Genomic DNA, 22,983 nt, shown 5'->3' on the forward strand with positions numbered 1-22,983 from the left:
ACTTAAGCTGATTTTAAATAAACGTAATGTTTTTGATGGCTGTTGATCAATATCAGAAATATAGCAGTGCTCCAGAAAGTGTCAAATCCATGTTTTTCCAATCAAGATAACGGAGCTCTGGTTAGCTACCGGCGCATTAGGTGAACTGGCTTCAATAAGCTCATGCTGCATCTTGACTTGTAACCTGAGAACACCAGATGAAATGCCAAATTAAGCTGTTTTTTTGTTTCACACATTTTAATTATTTTTCCAGACAGCTGTAAATCAGAAAGTAGGCTGTGCAGAATCAAGAGGGAAAGCTCTGGTTGAAATGGGTCTCCAACTGATTGAGAAACTCATGTTGGAACTGGTTCCTTTTCACATCATCAATGCTTCCTTTGCTGATTTCACTATATCAATGGATCGACCACCCGTCTAAAATATCAACAGTGTCCATTCCTGTAGGGGCTTATCTAAGGTGGAAGATATTTCAAAAGGTCCTACCAAGGCTAACCAGAAGCCACTTAATGTTTGTTCTTGTCAGTTTCTGGCTTCCAGAAGATTTCCAGTAAAATCGTCCATTCCCACAGATTGATGTAAACACCATGATCCCTTGTTTTTGTTGCACACTTTGGTATCTTTCAAGATGCATATGCACAACAAAAACATCAGTTTACCTTGGATTCCTGCGATTGATATGATTTCCACAGTCTGTTTTGGGACTTCGACTATGATGTAATCCACTGTAGCTCAGTTTTGTCCACCTGGAGCTGCCCAGTCTGCCAATCAACCAACATTTAACCAAATATTTTATGTTGTATCTGAATTATTGAAAAAAGTTGCTATTTACCAACCATGCAAGTAATTTAAAGGACATGAGGGAGCTCTCAACGTTAATGTATATATTGCAGTGTACAATGTATTTATATACAAATACAAAAAAGTTCATCCTTAAAAGGATTAATACAGTGTACTAGCGGAATGTGTGAAGGGATGCGTTTTAAAACCAATGAGATGAGTGGTTACATTTTTGCGTGTTGATAATTATTCAAATTAGTATGATATAACAATAATTATAACAGTTTAAACATAACGAGTTCTGCTGAAAATGCTGCACAAGCTAAAGTACAAAGTTAATATACCACGATTGGCGCGAGGCCTTTGAAACTTTGCTCCAAATCTCGCGATGCGATTTGAATTTCTCAGCCAGGACGAGAACTCAAAGAACAGAGGGAGCTCTGTGGGAGCCGAAGCGACGTCGTTCTGAACGCAGCGGAGAGGTGGGACAGAAAAAATAACTTAATAGCAGCAAGGAAGTAATTCACCACACAGCACCGGAGACAGTGATTGATTTACTGGAAACCGTTTTTAGAAGGCAGAAGGTTTCCGTTCGTCTCTGCTACTGTCTGCGGAACCAGTGGCATCCGCAACAGACGGTATGTTCTCATCGTTTCTTGCTAACCCTGCTAGCCAGCTGCTAACTGGCGCTGTGTTTGGCCACAGTTTACGTTGGTTAGCTGACTGGCTTTCTGGTAGCGACTAGCTGGGAGACCCACGGGACATTTCTAGTGACTCGTGGCTCTATTTTATGGTGGTTGTGTGTCCTGGTTTACTCGTAGGACACCTGTACCAGCTGCTGATGAAACACCAACTAACGCGGACCGTATCCAGCTAACCAAACGTTAGCTATTAATGTAACATTAAGGTTGTTCGTAAGATAAGTTGTACCTAAAGAGAAACAACGCCGAAACAATGTCAATATTTTTTTTACAATTGTTTCATTTTTAACCATAGCACAGGTGATTGCATATGTTAATATTAACGAATAAATGTAAGGGGACGATTTGTTTTTTCTAACCAGCGGCAGCAGCGTGTAACTTGAAATGCAGAGCTGATTTTAAAAATTTTAAAAGCAGCGAGAGAGTTCTAATCTAACGTGACTGAAGTATGAAGACTCCGGTAACGCTGTGGTCACCTGACATGTACAACCGGGATCTGTGTTTGAGTTCACCATCGTCTCCGCTGGCGAGCTGTGTGCTTGATCCCTACTTTCTTTCATGAGGAATTGGAGATAGTTTAACATTACTAGTAGTGACATCCTTTGATGCGCCTTGTTTCAGATAAAGATTGAGATCCCCGTTGAGTTATGTTTTATTTTTAACACACTCTGTGTGTGTGTGTGTGTATTATACCTTTTTTGTATTTTAATTACTTTTAATACTTAATAGTAAAAGGTGAGACAAAATACTTTTCAACCCACAATCAGGCAACTTAATGTGCTTTGACTTAATGTAGCTGTAATGTCCAGCGTTGTCTGTCCGCTGTCCTTACTGCAATAGCTCAAAGTTAGCATTGCAAATAATAAGACATTTTTTAACATTTTTTTGTCCCTATTATTTACACAATAAAACGTTTTTCACTTCTGAGCAGCCGAAGGCCAAAAATTATTTCTCCAAATGGTTCCAGATGGCAACCTGAAATGTGTTTCTGCATCAACCCGGGTCCATAAGAGCGAGCTGTCCTTCAATCACTGGATCGGCAGTTCCACCAGTCCCCGTCGACAAGGCCTTCAGCCAGACACTTGGTGTGCCTTCTGTGCATGAATGGGTTATAATGACCTATAGCATGGTAGCCTCTCCATCCGTGTAAGAATGGGTCACCCTGGTTGGTTGTATTAACATTTTATTATGTTGATCTATTCTATCAACATGCCATCTGTTGCATGTGTGTCCGTCCAGGTAGAGGGATCTCTCATAGGTTGCTATTCTCAGCTTGTTGTATCTTACTTGTGATACTGGTCTATAAAACTGGAATTGACACGATCATCTTTGCTGGATGCACTACAGATTTCCAATGGACTCCTCGCCACGCTGATGGGGCCACACTTGTGGTGTTTTTTCTATGTCTGTGTGCTGGAGGCAGCCCTCCAGAGTAATCAGTGTTTGGGTTGGGTGTCAAAGGCCTCCCATGGCTTAACAGCATGTTGTCCAGACCTGTGTTCTTCCATAGAAAGGTCATTAGCCCAGCGTGACCACCTGGCCTGTGTGCTCTATGTGTTTTGTCAGGGCCGTGGTAAACACAGCTGCGCTGCTAGGTGGTGGGGGCTGGGTCACATCAGGGTGCTGTCATTGATTATGACCTGCCATTATGCAACTTGAATGATCCGGCATCTATCTCATTGTGCTCTGCCTCATATATCCTTCTATGGGGAGTTAGGCTGAGGGACTGTTAGCCCTATCGGCTGTAGGAAGTGGACCTAGTCATTGTGACGCCACCCATGGTTTGTTGACTTATTAAGCTTATTTGGTTGATTTGGCTGCCGTGGAATATAGCCGTCACCATGTTTGCTCTTTGGAATGCAAAGGAGGAACGCAGTGAATCTCAATAAGTATGCTATACGATTATGGTTTGTTTTACTTTAAATCAACCATCACTTACTAAATGAACATCCTGCTCTTTTGAAGAAGACTTTAAAATAGAGATTCGGATCATAAATGTTTTCCTGCACCCACCAGCAGACCGCATGCGTCTCAAAAGCTGTAAACCTGTGTTTATTGAGAGCATAAATCAAGAAACAAGTAGTCTTTTTGTCATAGACCAAGAGGAGAAATCCACTCAGTGTTTCCCCTAGGTTTACAACTTCGGGGGGGGGGGGGGGGGGTTGTAGTAGTAGTAGTCGGGCAAATGGTCATGGGGGCGTGTATAAGTCTAGTAGTTGGGCACAAACTGTTCAGCCGACGAGGGCGGGCGTATTAGTTGGCCGTACGGGGTAGTCACTCTGGTGCTCTCTGCTGCTGCGAGTGCCACACAGACCTGTATATAATAATGGTGGGGGAAACACTGCCCCTTTATGATAAGGGGGCTTAATGGGAGATGGAAGGCTTCAGGGTTGACTCTGTGAATTGATCATTTATTCTGTTCATAGCATTCAAAAACCAAATGGAATAAATCAATTTACTATGCACTTACATAACATGAACAGTGTCAATTGAGAAGTAATAAAAAACGTTGTCACATGTTGAAACTTTGACACTGCCGTCACACCGAATGTCATTCATATACACAGCTCCAAAAGATGTTGAGTGTGTATCAGGCCAGCAAGCAATCACAACATCATCTTATTCAGGAACACTAGGCAGAGGTGAAGATCTGTAAAAGGGCTATTCTTAAAAATGATGTTTCACCAACCATTTACTAATACAACTGGAGAGGTTGAAGGTAGGTTGCCTCCATATGAGTTGCCGCAAGAGCTCTACGAGTGGGCAAATATCTTATCAGCGTTCATATGTGGCGTTTGTTTGTTTTTTCCGCCTCCTATCTGTCTTACCAGGGGAATCACCCAGTCCATACCTTTTTCTATTTCACACCCTCTGCCCTAGCTTTTAGCTCTACGCTGAGTTGAAATGCCAGTGTGCTTACCTCATTTCCTCCTCACTGAGTGAAGCATGTATGTTTGTGTGTAGTGGGGTGGGGGGGCAGCTGCAGACTGTACTGGCTTTGTTGAGGCTGGAAATTATTTTTGCAGTTCTTCTCCCTGTCGGCCAGCCTTGCCTCTTTGTGCACTCAACAATGCCTCCCCTGTTCCTGTTGTTGTTGTGGTTCTGGTTTGCACCATTCTCAATCCATGGCATCTCGTAGGTTTCGATTCAAATCAGGAAACATTTATTACAGATATGTCAGATATGCAAGGAATTTGACTTGCCGGTTGGTGCATAACACCAGACAACATGATACCTTAGTGCAAGAGGAATACAATATATTTGAACCAAACCAAATGTTTGACCTCCTTTACTTTGAACCGCTGTACACTGTGTCGTCTTCAGGCCCTTATATAGATACAGCCAGCAAGCTCATAGCTTGTTCCACGCACTTGTGGGCCGAGAGGAGTGCTGTGACTTCTATCCCACATCACTCAGTCAGTGCTGTGCTGGCCTGCCACCCAGTCATGGAGCGGGAAGCCTCAGTAATGCAGTGACTGTCCCACCAGCCCAAACAATCACAGGAATGTGCATCGAGGCACCCTTACACAGGAGACAGACGAGCCGGGAATGCAGTCGGACTGAAACGGACTGGCTGAATACACCAGCTCAGCTACTGCATTTTTTCCCCCACTGCTCACACTTGTGTGTCTGTCATTACTGGCCTGCCATCACTCTTCCCCAGGTTTCTTCATCTCTCTGTCTGAACCTATTGTTTCTGCCTGTCCCTCAATGTACCTCTCCTCTCCTGTTTGTTGGAGGTTTCCTTTGTCCACTCATGCAACCCCAAGCAAATACTGTGACCACATTTACCACAGCTTCTTTTCTGGCTAAGTTTAGATGTATGCTAAACCAATTGGCCAATTGACTTATTTTTTCGTTCTCTTTTCCCAGAGTTGTGGATAGTAATGTTGCACGGCGTACCGGTACTAGAAAGGTACCTTGCCGATGTTAAAGGGCTGATCGCTGCACGTAGCGTTCACCCCCGACAAAATCCAGGCGTGTTGTAACCAGCTGCTACGAGATGTCTTGCTAGCGGCTAAACTTAGTGAAACCTGTTGAAATCTGCTTACTTTGTTTATGACAAACTAGCAAGTCAACGTGCAACGAATAGCGTCACAGATGCGCCATGTACCGTCGGTGAGGTTGGAGATGAACCAGCGTGGATTGTTTTTTTGGGGGGTTTTTTACATCGGATGTGTGGCGTGAGTGTGAAACATTCAAAAGCGAGTGTGTCACACGGGGAAACAGTGAGAGATGGCAGCCCTGACAACAACTTTCCTAACAGTCAAACATCAAGCAAGTGCAACGCAAGACAAAGCAAGACATCAAATTAGTTACTGAATAGTCCAGCAGAAATATAAACATGCAAAATAACCTATAGTTTCACTCATGTGGGCCTATGTGATCATGAGGTCAGAATGCACGCAGAATCGTACCAAATAATACACACTAGATGCAATATTCATCGTCGTTTTTCAATAAAGGGGAGAAATTGCCCTTTATGTGTCCAACTTTAATGTACCCAACCCACCTCAAACACACACATCTGTAAAATAATATAATTCATACATTATGGAAATAACTATAGTCAGATACGTACAATAGGCCTACATAGCAGTGTATAATCAAAGCTATGATTTTACCATGTAGTTTTCATTAATATCTTGCTGTGGGTTAATACTAATATGAATGACATTTGTTATGTGTTCAAAAAGCTGGGCAGGAACAAGCTGGTAAAAAGGGAACCTTACAGATGTTTTATTTATTACAATCATAGATACATATTCCAGTGTCTTATTTGTGGTATTGTAATATTTTGGCAGGTATAGTATTGAGGTCATCATTTTGGTATCGTGTGGTTAGTAAGTGTTACTTTGGCTTTCCTCTCGGTCAACTAAAAGGTGGAGTCGCAACACCGATTGGTTAAGAAGAATCTTCCCTTGAGTCGTCACTGGCATGACACAGAACTCCCTGCACAAACCCAACATTTTTAAATAGCCAGGATACCACCCCATAGCGTCACATTTCCTAGCCCCCCCCCTACCAGTTCCAATAAAAGTTCTGGCATTCCTCTTTTTGGTAACCAACGATGTGATGATGATCCAGCAAGAGAGTGCACTTTTCTCTTCTGCAAATGGGTCGGGTTGAAGGAGATGGAATGGTTGTTTTCCGTGGCGCTGCTATGACGACAAGCTAAGAATCCGGCCTGCGTTGAGGAGGCACGTTCCTCAGTGGAAAAGTAAATTGGGAAAATCGACCCCGTACTAAAAGTATATCGAGTTGAGCAGTGGAAAGGAAACACTGTTGGAAGAGAATGCTTTCATCTCTGTGTGGAATATGTGCAATAAATTCTGTTGAGTCACCACGGGTGGTCTTCTCCTTGTTAGCCTGCAGAAAGGTGCTGATTTCCACAGGAGAAGACGAGGCTTGGCTATGAGAGGTTTGCCCTTTAATTACCTTTTCGTTGAGAGGCGGCAGTACCAGGCTTATGTTTAACCAGCATTGCAACATGGTTGGAATATAATTTAGTGGGACCTTAAGTATTAGTCGTTGCCTCCGTCAGTTTATCCTGCTATCCTAAAATAGCTTGAGGTGTGATCATGAACTGAATATTTTTCCACATTTATGTTGGTGATTCTAGAGATATCTTAAAAAAAACAAACAATAAATCCACGGCCGGGTGCATTTTAGAGTAGAGTGTTCTCGGCTTGTGTTTAGTGTGAGTTGGACTCTCCCAGGCTGCTGAAGCAGGTCAGCTGAGGTCAGCCCACGGGAAGCTCGTCTGCTAGCTCTCATTGGTCGGCTTTCTTGGTTCGTTGTGCACACAGAAATTCTCACTGCACTATTTACATTCTTTGTTCCTGTTAGTGATTTTTTTTTCGCACTGTACTATATGGTCTTTGTATTCTGTGGCTCAACAAATAAACCATTAAAAATGTTGAATACTCACCTGTGAGTATTGTTTATCACAATGGAGGGATTGGATCTTTATGCACTGCAGTTATTCAATGTGTTCTGCAGTCAGCCAGCACTTTGTGCCTCGCTGCTTATGCTTTGTTTGAAACGTTGCTAAAGAGGCTATTATGTCATGAACGTTTTCAATTTGCGGCTCCCCTTGTCTCTGTGCTCATCACAAAATTGTTTCATGTTGGCACCCTCTTGCTATTTCCAAAACATTTTGTACGTTGTCCATTTAAAGGAGCAATGTGAGGGGTTGAGTATTTTTTGCATGGATGTAAAATAATAATTCTTTTTATTCATATATTATCTCAAGCCAGGTTTTTGTTAACTTAGAATGAGCCCTTCACCGCTACGTAGTGCGTTTCATCCTCTAATATATTTACAGTAACCCAGGCTGCACAGACCAGAGGTCTTTTGACGGGTTTGCGTCGATCTGTAACCTCAATGCCAGATAAGAGTAAATATTAAAAGAGCTTCTTGTCTGCTACAATGGCGTATTATTAACAGGTTACACTGGATCAAGGTAAGTTACCTTTTAAAAAATCTTTATTTACCATTTCTGTGTAAAATACAGCAGATGACTAGTTCTAGGCATCTGTTTACAATACAATAATGACTGCATTTGAATCTGGTCCAGGAGGTCACGCGTGTTTGCATGTGTTTACTGTAGTGTTGCATCCACTGTTCATGTATGTCTGTCCACAGCTAATCTGTTGCTGCAAGCTGCATAATACTTTGGGTGGCCAGGCGTGTCCCCATGCTCATGGACCTTTTTGCAGTTGAGTGTTACACACACTTTTTTTAAAGATACTGTTTAGTTTTCTATCTGGTTAGGAATAGCACTGGATTTAACCATATTTATCCCACTTGGGAGACAGAACAACGTGAGGAGGAACAAAAATGTTCCGATTGTCTTCAATGTCTGTCTTTGGAAATTTCACTACCGTCTGTTCAGAATGTTTTTGCTGTACTGGGCCATGACTCCTCAATTTTAGAGCCATCCTCCCGGCGTTAAATCTGTCAACCTGTAATGTGAAACTGATCTCAAGCCTTCCCTCAGCACATAATCACCTTTTTCGAGCTAAAATGTTTGTTTATAATCCCCAGAATCATGTAATTCTGTCTTAAGGGACAAATCAGAATGTGTTGTTTAGATCAGGGCAAAGTTAAGCAGCTTTATTTTCTCCTTTTGGTCTTTTCATTCATTTTTCTTATTCGTATTTCACTTACCGTATTTTTCGCGACTATAAGGCGCACTTCAAATCCTTTTTTTTCTTTCTCAAAAAACGACAGTGCGCCTTATAATACGGAGCGCCATATATATGGATCAATTGGTTGATGGAGGGAAAGTCTGGTGCCAGCAGCCGCGGTAATTCCAGCTCCAACAGCGTATATTAAAGCTTGTAGTTGGATGTCGGGATCGAGCTGACGGTCCGCCACCGTCTGTTCCAGCGCTGCCTCTCTGTGCAAGATGCACAAAAGCATTTGCCAAAAAATGTTTCATTAATCAAGAACGAAAGTTGGAGGTCAGAGATATTGTTAATATCCACATTAACGTTTAAACAACGTTACCATGGGAGTGAAGAGTTTTCAGAACGCTTAATAACGTTTGATTTAGCACAGCCCGATCTAGTGGATGCATAACGCAGCCCCAGTCAAACGTTTTACTGCAGTATCTTGCGATTCTTACGTTTCTATTCTATGCGCCTTATAATCCGGTGCGCCCTACATAGGAAAATAGTTCTAAAATAGGCGATTCATTGAAGGTGCGCCTTATAGTCGCGAAATTACGGTAATTGCCGTCACGCAACGGAAGAGGGGTCACAAGGAGGGGAGATGTCCCTCCCTCCTTGTTCAACTGTACAAATGTTTTTTTGCCTGCTCCTTTTTTTTCCTTCTTGTTTATTCCAATTGTACCTTTTTCTTTCAGTACCCTTCATTCCTTCCCCTCCGCTTTCTGCCTCTGTGCTCTCGCTCTCTCCCGGTTCCACCACATACTGGTTGGATTTGGATCGGCACGCTCTAGGAGAACGCCTTCACCGCTGACCGCAGCTCATGAGCTGACATAAGTGTTTAATTTTGTCAGTGGGACCTGGCCGGGTCCTTTCAGATGAGACAGGGCCCAGTCTACCTGCATCATCAATCCTCCCACCCCACACAGCCATCTGCTCAGCGGTGATAAGCCGGGGTGGTCACCCCTTGGCTGATTGTAGATGCTCAGCTTGTGACAGACATGAAGGTCACGACAAAGCACCTGCCCTGCGGTCGTCTCTTAACTCTTGAATGAAAATGATTATCCTTTCACACTCGTGTTTACTACTTGTTGCACATTTATATCTCACTTACAGTACAATGCACTCGCATGAGGGGGCTTCCAGTGGTTTTCTTTAATCTTTTGCTTTTGTTTCCATGCCATTTTTTTCTCATATGTTGTCAAAAACATGACAAGCCGGTCTTTATACTCCACTGTTTGTACTGCAGGCTTTAAAGGGGCCTTTATATATACTGTAAGGAAGAATATGTGTTAAACATGTTCAACAAAGGAAATGTGAAACAAATGCATGTCTTTAAATGGCATTTTCTTATGTCTAGTAGAGGGGGGAACTCCTCTGAATGTATAGAAGTCTATAAGAATATGATGCTGTTCATTTTAGAAAATAGACCATAACGCAGAGTATGCTTTAAGTCGGGCTGCTGTGATTGGTCGTATACACTGTTCCTAACTGACTGACTCTCTCACTGTCCAATAATGGGAACTTTCATTCACCAGATTCAAAAACAAAACAGGAGGTTAACTGCCAAAACGCTGGTAGTGCAGAACCAATGTCCTCTTCTTAAACCCACAATAGAGCAGAGGAACAGCACAGTGGTGCTGCGCTCTGTGCTGGTTTTGCCCTTTTTGGTTCAGCAGTGCAGATTCACTGACTGTTGAGGTTGGGCAATTGCAAAAACAGTAAGTGATTAAGGTATGCACCTTTACAGGAGTCAGAGTTCATGCTGTGCAGGCCCCAGCCCCTGTGGGTAGATTATGGGTGTGTGTTTGTTGGCACCACTGTGTGTTTCTAACCCCTGCATGGCTCCATGCCAGGCTGTAACCAGAGGCAGCGATAAACACACATATGAGCATGGACACCCAGTGAGCAAGCTGGATTTGAGGGTAGTAACACTAACTTAAAATAACTGTCACCTATCCTCTACACCCCATCACCACTCCCCACAAACAGGAAGCACACCACAGAAGTAGAACCACAGGGAGGAAAAGTCTGACAGAGGAAAACCGTGGGACCAACCAACCACTCCCAGAACTATTTATGCTGGTTTCACATGGTTGCACACCGCTTTGTTGATTTTGTAGAGGTTGTAGCCTGTGAAGCCCATCCGTATTCTGAGGCTTCCACCCTGGCCGTGTTTATCTACATCCAAATGTTTGTTTTGTTTTAGATATCTGCACAGCCTAGCCTCCAAATAGAGTAGCTCATGAATTTACTAAAAGTAATCCAAAATGGTTCATTTCATGTCAAAAATGAATTTTTGATCTATTGTAAACAATCCCATACCCCTTGCAGACACATTTCTCAAAGCAAACCTCCAGATGTGTACCACCAAGAACAAAATACCTAAATAACAGTTTTTAATTAACTTTTTCAAAGGCAGGCTTCTAATGGACTTTCTGTGTCGATCTGACCTGTAGCCATGTAATACCTAGCCTACAGTTTCATGGCAAGCGGAATCAATGTAAATGAGATGTAGACATCCGTTCTTTGAGTTGACTGGTGAAGCAGTGGTGATGCACATCTGTTTTACAGCTATAAGATAAGCACATTTTGAACAAGCCGACTATGCAAAGCAAGCAAGCATGGGCCTTCTAAAAGCAGTCATTGCTTCTGGCCTCCAACAGTTATCTCACCCTCTCAAACGTGTGAAATTGTACAGCGAGCAGGAAGCTCTAATCAGATTGGTCCCAAAAACCATCTATACTGATTATCACTTTGCGTGCGAGTGTCTAGTCAAACATGCATAATAGTTCCATGTTGTGTCATCCAGGAAATTGTGAAATGATGATATTTAACTAGCTCTATTCCTTTTCGCCCTCTCGCTCAGCTGTGTGAGCCACACACTGATCAGAAATGCAGGAACCTTCAGGGCGGTTCGTAGTAGTCGTTGGTGCTCTCTGCCCGCTGCGGCGAGCTGCAGCGCAGACATATTTGCCTCAACTCTGCAACGATACGATTGTCCACACTTTTTGTAGTTGTTGTTCTTACAGCAGGAACATAGCACATGACTGAACACACAGTCCCTGCTTCTCTGGAACAGTTCGGACCGTCTGTAGCTCAGTAGGCGTTAGTGTTGATCGGCGGTTACTTGATGATGCATGCCCTGCCACATGGCGCTGTGGAAGAGACCGTAAAAAACTATGGAGCAGTGACTCCAGACAAAGCGTTGAGCTGCATATTCTTATAATCAAAAATGTTTTTTCTTTCAAATAGATGCTAACTGTTTATTTCTTGTATTGTGTCAACTTTGATGAAGGAAAATTAAAAAGCAGCTGACCTCTGTATTTACATTGAAGGTGATTGACTGAATCACAACTTATGAACATGTATTAAAATGACCTCTTCCCTTCTCTTTTGCTCTCTCCAGGTTCTGTTGCATCAGTTTTTGCCGTAGGTGACCCCCCACCCCTCCGCCAAAATCCGGCTGTTAGATTTGACCTCGAGGTTGATTAGGAGAAGCCACCATGTCTTAAGCGCAGACGGGCCCTCAGGAGCCCTGTCCCCCTACCCTGGAACGCCCTCCCCCTCCCCCATCCATCACCTCCCCCCATCTCCCAGCCCCATCCCGCTCCCGGACCTCCCTGCACATGCAAAGGAAAGGCTACCCAGCCCCGGCTCCCCGCTGGCACACCCCGCCGGTCCCCCCCCAGAGATGAGCCTACAGAAGCACCGGCCGCTGGGAGGCGGGGTGATGGGCTCCGATCGGGACCTGCAGTCCACTGCGTCGTCCATCTCGCTGCCCTCTGTGAAGAAGGCCCCGAAGAAGAGGCGCCTCTCCCTGGCCTCTTTCTTCAGGCGGAGAGGTCGGGAGTCCAAATCGGCGCGCCAAAGGTCCAGAGAGCTCCAGCTCCCTGGACCTTTGGGGCTGGTAGGGGTGGACGGCATTGCCATCATCGAGAGCATCCACTCTGAGATGTGTAGCGACAAGAACTCTGCCTTCTTCTCTGTGGCTGGGAACGGCGCTGCCTCCGCTGCTGCTGTCGTCTCCACCTCATCTGCCTCTGGGCCTTCCTCCTCCTCCAAGTTGGGCGTCGTGGCGGTGGGAGAGCTGCTAGAGTGCCCGCTGTGCCTTCTGCGCCACTCCAGGGAGAGCTTCCCAGACATCATGACCTGTCACCACCGCTCCTGCATCGACTGTCTGCGGCAGTACCTGCGCATCGAGATCTCGGAGTCACGCGTCAACATCAGCTGCCCCGAGTGCTCTGAGCGCTACAACCCGCACGACATCCACATGATCCTGGGCGAACGGGCGCTCATGGACAAATACGAGGAGTTCATGCTTAGGAGGTGGCTGGTGGCCGACCCCGACTGCCGCTGGTGCCCCGCGCCGGACTGTGGGTAAGAAGTAAATCTATATCCAATGAGCAGAGACCCCATGTCAATTTAACTTAGTTAAGGATGTAATGTAAAGTATGCCGAAAAGTCGAAAGCCAAACCGGCGCAGCTTCCAATAGGAATACTGTGCACTCATTATGAACAAACGTATGTATGCCCCACAGCATTGGAAGCTTTAGCCTTAGGCTACAGACCCCATGATCCAGTAGGGTTTCCCTGTCTAACCTCCCCCTCACCGCACTGGGACTTTGTCGAGGCTCCGCAGGGCCCAATGCTGACTGCCACTCAGTCAAATCTGAACCGCACCATGTCTGAAGTGCCTTAACTCGCAGCAGGTAGGCTTAGATAAAACGCGCCGCAGTGAAGCCGGCTCAAGGCATGTGCCAGAAAATTACTTAATCGCTGCTTGCTCGCAAGGGGTCGCGACCCCCTGTCCTGCACCTCTGAATTTTTCAAACTAAAAAAAGCTCAAAATAATTGGTGATGAGAACACTTATGTCAAGGTCTGTGGGGCCAATACAAGAACTCCTTGAATATGAGTGTACAGTTAGTTACATCCTTCCTGGTCTTTTTGGAGGTTGGTTTACGGCTTTTGATGGTTACACCTACATACTATGGGCATATACACTCACCGGCCACTTTATTAGGTACACCTGTCCAACTGCTCGTTAACACTTAATTTCTAAGCAGCCAATCACATGGCGGCAACTCAGTGCATTTAGGCATGTAGACATTGTCAAGACAATCTCCTGCAGTTCAAACCGAGCATCAGTATGGGGAAGAAAGGTGATTTGAGTGACTTTGAACGTGGCATGATTGTTGGTGCCAGAAGGGCTGGTCTGAGTATTTCAGAAACTGCTAATCTACTGGGATTTTCACGCACAACCATCTCTAGGGTTTACAGAGAATGGTCCGAAAAAGAAAAAACATCCAGTGAGCGGCAGTTCTGTGGGCGGAAATGCCTTGTTGATGCCAGAGGTCAGAGGAGAATGGCCAGACTGGTTCGAGCTGATAGAAGGGCAACAGTGACTCAAATAACCACCCGTTACAACCAAGGTGGGCATAAGAGCATCTCTGAACGCACAGTACGTCGAACTTTGAGGCAGATGGGCTACAGCAGCAGAAGACCACACCGGGAGCCACTCCTTTCAGCTAAGAACAGGAAACTGAGGCTACAATTTGCACAAGCTCATCGAAATTGGACAATAGAAGATTGGAAAAACGTTGCCTGGTCTGATGAGTCTCTTTCTGCTGCGACATTCGGATGGTAGGGTCAGAATTTGGCGTCTACAACATGAAAGCATGGATCCATCCTGCCTTGTATCAACGGTTCAGGCTGGTGGTGGTGGTGTCATGGTGTGGGGAATATTTTCTTGGCACTCTTTGGGCCCCTTGGTACCAATTGAGCATCGTTGCAACGCCATAGCCTACCTGAGTATTGTTGCTGACCATGTCCATCCCTTTATGACCACAATGTACCCAACTTCTGATGGCTACTTTCAGCAGGATAATGCGCCATGTCATAAAGCTGGAATCATCTCAGACTGGTTTCTTGAACATGACAATGAGTTCGCTGTACTCAAATGGCCTCCACAATCACCAGATCTCAATCCAATAGAGCATCTTTGGGATGTGGTGGAACGGGAGATTCGCATCATGGATGTGCAGCCGACAAATCTGCGGCAACTGTGTGATGCCATCATGTCAATATGGACCAAACTCCCTGAGGAATGCTTCCAGCACCTTGTTGAATCTATGCCACGAAGAATTGAGGCAGTTCTGAAGGCAAAAGGGGGTCCAACCCGTTACTAGCATGGGGTACCTAATAAAGTGGCCGGTGAGTGTATGTGGGCTACACACGTTTTGAGTAGCCCAAAATCGCAAGTTGCAAATTTGCCTCAGAGGGCTTTACAGTCTGTACAGATGCGACATCCTCTGGCCCGAAACTCTCACATCGATACAGGAAAAACTCTCCAAAAAATGAAAAACCCTTCCATAAGATACCAGTATAAAAGCCTCTCTGTAAAGAGTTTGTGGGGTATTCATTGTTGTTATAAAGTTATAACCATTACTCAATCTCAACACACGTAAGACAACCAGCATCGGGCGCTCTGTGATGACGTGTAAACATAAAATCTGCCGCCTGCCGAAGAGCAACTTCAGTTGTTATGGTGTAACACCGGTATGAGCAGTATGTGAGAATTTCATACCGTAAGGAGATCTTATACCGTGCAGCCCTACGGTCCACAATTTATTCAAGATGCATCTAGATGGCATAGACGCGTGTAAGAATGTTCCAGGATAAAGTTGCAAACCACTGGAACCTGTAAGCATGAACCATTGGGGTCTAGTGGTGGCGCTGAACCAGGGATGCAGACCAACTTATCCGGTAGAATCACAACCCTCAGACCGTCTGCATGAGCCGTCTCTATCATGTTTAAAACTCTCTCTCCCCCTTTGTGTGAGTCTCTCTCTCTCACCCTCCCTTTGTCCCTCTTTCTCTCTATATATGTCTCTGTCTCTCACAGCCATTTCCTTTTCTTCCAGGAATTGTTTCAATCCCATAAGACTTTCTCCAAGTACTGTTTGTACATTTTCTTCATGTCGCCGTAGTGACCTTGAATACTGTCCGGAGCTGTTTGTGGGATGTCCTGTTTTGTAACCTTGACCAGAAAAGACGCAAAATAGATTGATGAAAAAGTGAGAGGCACAAAAAGTCGAAATACCTGTGTCATAAAATATTCTTTATACTTTGATTAGCCTTCCCACTCTGCGTGCAGGTCCTCTTCTTAATATATGAGGAATTCCGATTTAAGGGAAATTCAGAAATAGTGTTTCCTGGCTGAAAGTAAGGCCGAGGTTGCTGAAGTCATTCTGTGTACTGGCCTTCATCTGGATAAACCTATCCATATTGTAGGAGTCCTCTACCATTATATTTGGGGGGGGTACATGCATGCACACACTCTGGTGCGTACCTCCCACCAGAAGAGTTGCAGCACTAAAGCCACGGTCTTCCCACATGTGACGTGCCTGGGTGCATTCTACTCGATCCCTCAGCAGAGTAAACCGTTCCTTTAGCGGAAGAAGTCTTCCAGGCTCTGTGATTGAAACTTAATCTGAGGTCAGTTGGAGAGGGGGAGGGGTGGCTGCAAGGCCCCAGTCAGATACAACTACGTCACCCGCTCTGGGGTTTCCCCCATGGCGTGGACTAGCCAGTATACGTCACTGTCAGGGGATTCGCGGCGCCTCTTATGATGTGAATAAATACGCAATAGCAGCAGACGCGGCTACTGAAGGATTCAGGCTGACTGACGACAGCTGTAGACTCTCCTCCAGACTCTTGACACAATAAAAATGTCCTGTCTTGAACTAGGTTACACATATCTTCTATACAAGCACATTGTTTCTTGTGAGAGAAAAATGAGTTTTTCAAACATTCTTTCGAAGCAAAGGAACACAGATGTGCATGGTGCTGTGGTTCCCTCCTGACTGATAACGCCGCGTTTGTCTCCCTCCAGGTACGCAGTGATTGCTTTCGGCTGCGCCAGCTGTCCCAAGATCACGTGCGGCAGGGAGGGCTGCGACACAGAGTTCTGTTACCACTGCAAGCAGCTGTGGCATCCCAACCAGACGTGTGACGCGGCGCGACAGCAGAGAGCCCAGAGCCTCCGTCTGAGGACGGTCCGCTCGTCCTCTCTCAGCTACAGCCAGGAGAGCGGCGCCGCAGGTCAGCCTGCGCTTTCCTTTTCCCCTGTTTACTGTGTGCAGTTATAGGAAGCAAACATAGTCATCCATTGGCTGTCTTCTAATTGTCCCCTTTATGTAACCGCTTCACAAAGCGAAACAAGAAATGGGTTCTTTTTGCAATGAGCCACCTGCCAATCAGTAATCAGGAATCGGGAAACGTTTATTGCCATTATATGTTAGACATACATGGAATTGGACTTAGTGTTAGTAAGTTGAGAAATAAAAAGATAAAGTGCACCAGCTAAACAAAGTGCCAAGTGAAAGTGACAAAGTGTACATGAGAGTGAGAGTCAGTCAGGGGGGGCACCGGGCTCTGTTGATGAGCCCGACTGCCGAAGGGAAGAAACTGTTAGTGTGGCAGGAGGTCTTGGTCCTGATGGACCTCAGCCTCCTGCTGGATGGAAGGGGCACAAACAGTTCATGTCCGGGGTGAGAGGGGTCACACTGTACATGCCGCCACTTGGCCATCCGTAACAATCGCTAGCAAGCCATAGTCAACGCTATTTGGAGTTAAGGAGACACAGACTGAGTTTGTTTTCTGATAGCCGAAGAGTTAACTAGTCAGGAACATTGTATGATGCCCGTTGAAGCCGTATTGTCTTTTCCATTCCTCTCAGCCGACGACATCAAGCCGTGTCCGCGCTGTGCCGCTTACATCATCAAGATGAACGACGGCAGCTGTAACCACATGACCTGCGCTGTCTGCGGCTGCGAGTTCTGCTGGCTCTGCATGAAGGAGATCTCGGACCTGCACTACCTGAGGTCAGCTTGTCCTCAGGCATGCAGGGCCTGTCACCTTGATTTGCTGGTTTGGTTTTGTGTTTTGGCAGAGAAGCTGGTCTATCTTTAGTAAATTCATGAATCAAAATGAAACTGTTTTACTGTTAGTGTATCAATCTTAGCCTCCTCCGCCTTTCTACTCTCAGTCCGTCAGGGTGTACTTTCTGGGGGAAGAAGCCATGGAGCAGGAAGAAGAAGATCCTTTGGCAGCTGGGAACGCTTGTGGGAGCGCCAGTCGGCATTGCGCTCATCGCGGGCATAGCCATCCCCGCCATGATCATCGGCATCCCAGTGTATGTGGGGAGGAAGGTGAGGCTCACAAGACGCTCATGGGAAGCACTCTGGAACACACATTTTTTTCTGGTTGGAGCTTTTGCGACCTGCATGGGGCAGATTATTGACAGCGTGAAAGTGTTAAATAACCAGCCATATCACAGTGGAACTAGCTAAATGAATGAGTAACTACAGTATGTTGTAATGAAGTAGTGTCATGTACTTTGTATTCTGATCTGTTATATACTAGTTATCTGAAGCCAGGTCAGTTATGAGCAAGCTGCCGTGTGAGTGAGTCATTGAAATGCAATCAATGTGAAATGAAAGAGAATCAGACTCCAAAATCCCCCCCCCCCCCCTCCACTCCCCCCCACCCCCTCAAGTCTGCCAAGAAGAAGCAAGCAGACCGAACAAACGTTTCCTTCCCCTTAGAGCAGACTACAGCAGTGATCACGAGTGAAACATCTGAGCTTGAACCAGCCAGAGGAAGGTAGCAGTTTGTGCCTGGAATCTATGAAAGAGCTGCACTGACGCAGTGTCACTCACACCACCAGTGTTAGAATAACAGCGAACAAGCAGCCCCTGTTGGTAATAAGTATCGTTCTTTAGTTTGACCTGTGTATTATTTTTTTGAATCAGAGCAACTGGGGAGTCTTGTCAGCCATCAGTTGGAAATAGTTTGTTTCACAGAAACGTAATACCTGTGCATTTAGTGTCCCAAGATGTGCCTGATTTAATAGTTTTTTTTTATTGCTGACTCATAGTATTTCAACTACATTTCGATGCCATGGTTTCATATAGTGGCTGGTTCCCACTGTGGCCTCCCTGTGTTGTGACCTCGCTCTGTCCCGCCGGCTGCAACTTATGACGGTCTTTCTGTTTTTAATTGAATGACCAGTTGTTTCCAGGCTCTGATCATGTAAAATACATTTGTCAAAGTGATGCTGGTTGTGAGAAGTTCCACTCATCGCTCCCCTTTTCTCCGTCAGATCCACAACCGCTATGAAGGCAAAGATATCTCCAACCACAAGAGGAACCTGGTGATCGCCGGTGGAGTCACCCTCTCTGTCATCGTGTCTCCGGTGGTGGCTGCAGTCACTGTCGGTCAGTCTGTCGTCCGCCACCCCACAGTTCCTTGCAACATTTAGAGAGCAGCTCCATTCTAAGGATGAACAGATGCCATGTGTCCCTGTAGCTCTGCTCTCGCCTTTGCCCGAGGACCCTTATGTCCTTGTTTCCTTTGCTAGCTTCAAGAATCTTTTTGGTTTATCCTTCTGAGTGCATGGCTATTACAAAGCATGAGCTATTGCATTAAGATTGAAATGTACTGTCTAACCCCTCTCCCCCCAGGCGTGGGTGTTCCCATCATGCTGGCGTACGTCTATGGCGTGGTGCCCATCTCGCTGTGCCGTAGCGGAGGCTGCGGCGTCTCTGCTGGGAACGGAAAAGGTGTCCGCATAGAATTTGATGACGAAAACGACATGAATGTCGGCAGCGGGGTGGCTGCCACCGGTGAGCTTCAGTGTCCCACCTCCCACAACAACACCCCCCACAGTGTTCACGCCTGTGTCGGCCAATGATAGAGCTGTCCCTTAAGCACACAAACGAAATCCGCTGCACTTTGTTGAGTGTTCTTTCACACTTAAAGATAAATGTCCTTTGTTCCGCTTCTGTGAAAGAAAAAAAGCCCCCGGCTTATTCAAAAAAAGAACTGAGATCATGCACATTTGAATTCCCTAAGTCACTCATTTTTCCGGCACAGCACTGTTTGTTCCTAATCAGGGTTTTTAAAAATATTTTGTCTCCTACCTTCTGTGTAGATACTACATCGGTGGCTGACGCCAGGAACAACCCCAGCATCGGTGAAGGCAGCGTCGGGGGGCTGACGGGCAGCCTGAGTGCCAGCGGCAGCCACATGGACCGCCTGGGGGCCATCAGGGACAACCTGAGCGAGACTGCCTCCACAATGGCCCTGGCGGGGGCCAGCATCACTGGCAGCCTGTCGGGCAGCGCCATGGTCAACTACTTAAACAGGTACCTAAACTCGCTTTTGACTTCTTTTTTTCGACTCTGTGCTTTTTCCTGCATTGTCTGACAGCCCCCCCCCACCCTTTGCATGTTGTCAGGCTGGAGGTGCAGGCCGATGTGCAGAAGGAGCGCTGCAGTCTGAGCGGCGAGTCTGGCACCATCAGCCTGGGCACAATTAGCGACAACGCTAGCACCAAAGCCATGGCTGGATCCATTCTCAACGCCTACATGCCCCTCGACAGGTGAGTCCTTGGCACAATGAAATGGAATACCCCATGTGACGGGAGAAGGGCGTTACCTTATTTCAATTTAAAGTGTCAAGGGTGAAATACTTGCCGCCACGAGCCCTTAAATCACACATGCAAACCCACATGCAGTATTTGTGGTTCTTTTTGGTCTTTCTCATCCGTCCCTCTTCCTCCCACGTCCCAGGGATGGTAACAGTATGGAAGTCCAGGTTGACATTGAATCCAAACCCGGTAAACTGCGGCACCACAGCGGCAGCAGCAGCGTGGACGACTGCGCCCACGCCGCCCGTTGCGGCTGGACCTGCCCCTCCGCCGGCTGCACTTCCTCGGAAGGCAAGGGACCCGCCGCCAAGTGGGCCAAAGAGGCGTCCTGCTCCTCCTCCTGCGGCTCCGGGGGCAAAAAGAGCAAAGGAAAGCTGCGCAAGAAAGGCGGTGCCGGGGGTACCAAGATAAACGAGACGCGCGAGGACATGGACGCCCAGCTGCTGGAGCAGCGCAGCACCAACTCCTCCGAGTTCGACTCCCCGTCGCTGAGCGGCAGCCTGCCGTCCGTGGCCGACTCCCACTCCAGCCACTTCTCCGAGTTCAGCTGCTCCGACCTGGAGAGCATGAAGACGTCGTGCAGCCACGGCTCAGGGGGGGGCGACTACCACACTCGCTTTGCCACCGTCAGCCCGCTTCCTGAGGTGGAGAACGACCGCCTGGAGAGCTGCCCCGCCTCCTCGTCCTCCTCGCAGGGTCACGGCGGTGTCGTCGGGCCCCACTCCCCCACCTCCTCCTCCCTGGGCCAGGGGGCGGAGCTTTCCCCTCCCTCGATCATCACAGCGGAGAATGTCAACCTGGTGTGCCCAGCTGAGCTGGACTCTCACAGCAACACCAGAGAGCTGCTAAAGGAAAACAACAACAACAACCACCACCAAGCACTAGGCCCGCCCCAGCAGCAGCAGCAGCCGCCTAAGAACTCCTGCATACAGACGGACATCTGACATCTCAATGCCTTAAGTGCTGCACAGATGCGTTTCCTCCGCTCAGCTTTAAGTTCCACCTGCGTTTTCTTATTGTGCCCAGAGTAAAAAAGTATGGAAGTAACATTGAGGTTGTGAACGCTGGTGTTCTTCTCCCGGTGCTGCCCAACGCTCATTTTTCTCCTTCTTCTTTCGTTCGCTCACATGTAACGGACACAGCCCTCTGATTGGCTCGCTGTCCCGTCCGTGTGCATGGGTGTTTCGACAAAACCACTGTGCCCTTTTTTGCTACTATTTGATATGATTTTTTTGGGCTCTCCGAATTGAATTCAACACCATGCGGGAATCTTAATGTTCCAGCTTTCCAGAAGTCAACTCAAAAAAAGGGTCCAGGCAATATGATTTACTCTTCACTCTTTCCGTTTCATTTATTTTTCCCATCCAAATATATTAGTAACAGAGGAATCTTTGTATTCTTATCTGTATTTATGATTAGACCTCCCTCCCGCCCCACATGTTTCTTTGATATGAAACGGTAGAATTGTCCTGGGTTTGTCATTTTAGCGCTAAAACTGGCTCGGGCCACAGATGATGGGGATCACATCTTATCAGCTAGAGTCTACAGTGGCTGATGTTGCCCCAAACGCTAAGAGGACTTAGTCAGGTTTCTGTGTTAATGTGTTAAGGGGGGGGGGGTGGTGGGAGAGGACTTGATTTTGAGAAAGTGGTCTCTGGAAGGCCATGGTTTTCAAAGCTAATGCTGAAACTCATAGTAACAAATTAACCAATGGGTTGGCTCAATTCTGTGAAATTGTATAAAAGAAAAACATGTTTTTGTCCTGTTTAAAGGTGATTTATTGGGGCTGATGGCCTCGCCGAGCTAGAGGGCTCTGATATCTTTCTTCGTTAACTCATGGTGCCTTCTTACAAGCCGTTTGTGTTCTCTGCGTTTGTCTCTCTCTCCACTGTGTCTTCAAGACTCATAATAGGTTGCAAAACGTCTCGTCTGTGTAGGAGGGACACACACACACACACACACACACACACACACACACCATTCATACTGTGGTAGACATGGAAAATGAAGACTTTTCAATTGCCTACCAAAGACAGCACTCAGGCTCTTGTTAGATTTTATACCGTGGACACAGTATAGCGCGTCCTTTGGTCCACTGCAGAGGACGGCTGATGGCCGCACCCAAGACTAGACCCGGGACTCCGTTACATATGGGCCCGTTTTTCCACACGCTACTCCACTAACCGAGGCCGACCCCGAGGCACCTGTACTGTTACCTGTATTTCTTCTAACATCGACGTTCTGCAATGCACACTGGTTACTATGGATACGTGGGTCGGTTCTGGGTTCCCTCTTCTTGTTGATTTGGCCAGTCGGTGCTGCTTGGCAGACGTGTACTCTAAACCTAATGGAAGCACCCCGAAGGGTATTTTGTCTTTTCGAATGATCACGTTTATTCCTTCCCCATATTCAAATCAAAACATTTTCGTTCCGTTATCTGGTTTGGTTTCTCGGTTCTTCACCAAGACTCCAGTTTCTTGATCTTAATTGGAACACTAGTGCCAGATATAATTTGTAATTCCTGCCGAATGGGGAAAGGTATTTGTATATTTGTTTGGTAATTCCTTTACTTTATGCGTGTATATGCATATCAGAAAAATAAAAAAATCTATATGAAATGCTGTGTCCTCAGTTGTTTTTCCAGGTTCATGCGAGGACTGTAAAAAATGACGGTTTGGAGTTTTTATTTTTAATGAACTATTTGATTCCATCTCTGCACAGGGTAAAACGAACAACCCTCTGAATGCTCCACACTGTACAGAAATGTAAAATGATTGCCTCTCGCCCCCCCCCCCCCCCCAACTCCTCCCCCTGAACGTTTAGTACATTCATGTA

General features: G+C 46.3%; 1 protein-coding gene across 2 annotated transcripts; it reads left to right on the plus strand.

Moving 5' to 3' along the window:
* The first annotated feature begins 1,183 nt into the window (after positions 1–1,183).
* Positions 1,184–22,766, plus strand: LOC119197299 (E3 ubiquitin-protein ligase RNF19A-like). Of its 2 annotated transcripts, XM_037453491.2 has the most exons (11): positions 1,184–1,415; positions 8,127–8,199; positions 12,063–13,033; positions 16,549–16,757; positions 17,395–17,539; positions 17,704–17,866; positions 18,820–18,934; positions 19,181–19,342; positions 19,651–19,864; positions 19,957–20,100; positions 20,291–22,766. In XM_037453491.2, the coding sequence occupies exons 3-11, from the start codon at positions 12,348–12,350 to the stop codon at positions 21,090–21,092; spliced, it is 2,640 nt and encodes an 879-aa protein (XP_037309388.2). In that variant the 5' UTR covers positions 1,184–1,415; positions 8,127–8,199; positions 12,063–12,347; the 3' UTR covers positions 21,093–22,766. The 2 variants fall into 2 exon arrangements, with proteins under 2 accessions (XP_037309388.2, XP_037309387.2); XM_037453490.2 differs by lacking the exon at positions 8,127–8,199.
* The last annotated feature ends 217 nt before the right edge of the window (positions 22,767–22,983 follow it).

Source organism: Pungitius pungitius, chromosome 11 (assembly GCF_949316345.1).
Source record: "Pungitius pungitius chromosome 11, fPunPun2.1, whole genome shotgun sequence".
Classification (NCBI taxonomy): Eukaryota; Metazoa; Chordata; class Actinopteri; order Perciformes; family Gasterosteidae; genus Pungitius; species Pungitius pungitius.

Coding starts and splice junctions, on each gene's coding strand:
- LOC119197299 (XM_037453491.2), top strand. CDS start 12,348: ATGAGCCTACAGAAGCACCGGCCGCTGGGAGGCGGGGTGATGGGCTCC. Junction 19,343..19,650: donor CAGCGGGGTGGCTGCCACCG/GTGAGCTTCAGT, acceptor CCTTCTGTGTAG/ATACTACATCGGTGGCTGAC. Junction 20,101..20,290: donor GCCTACATGCCCCTCGACAG/GTGAGTCCTTGG, acceptor CCCACGTCCCAG/GGATGGTAACAGTATGGAAG.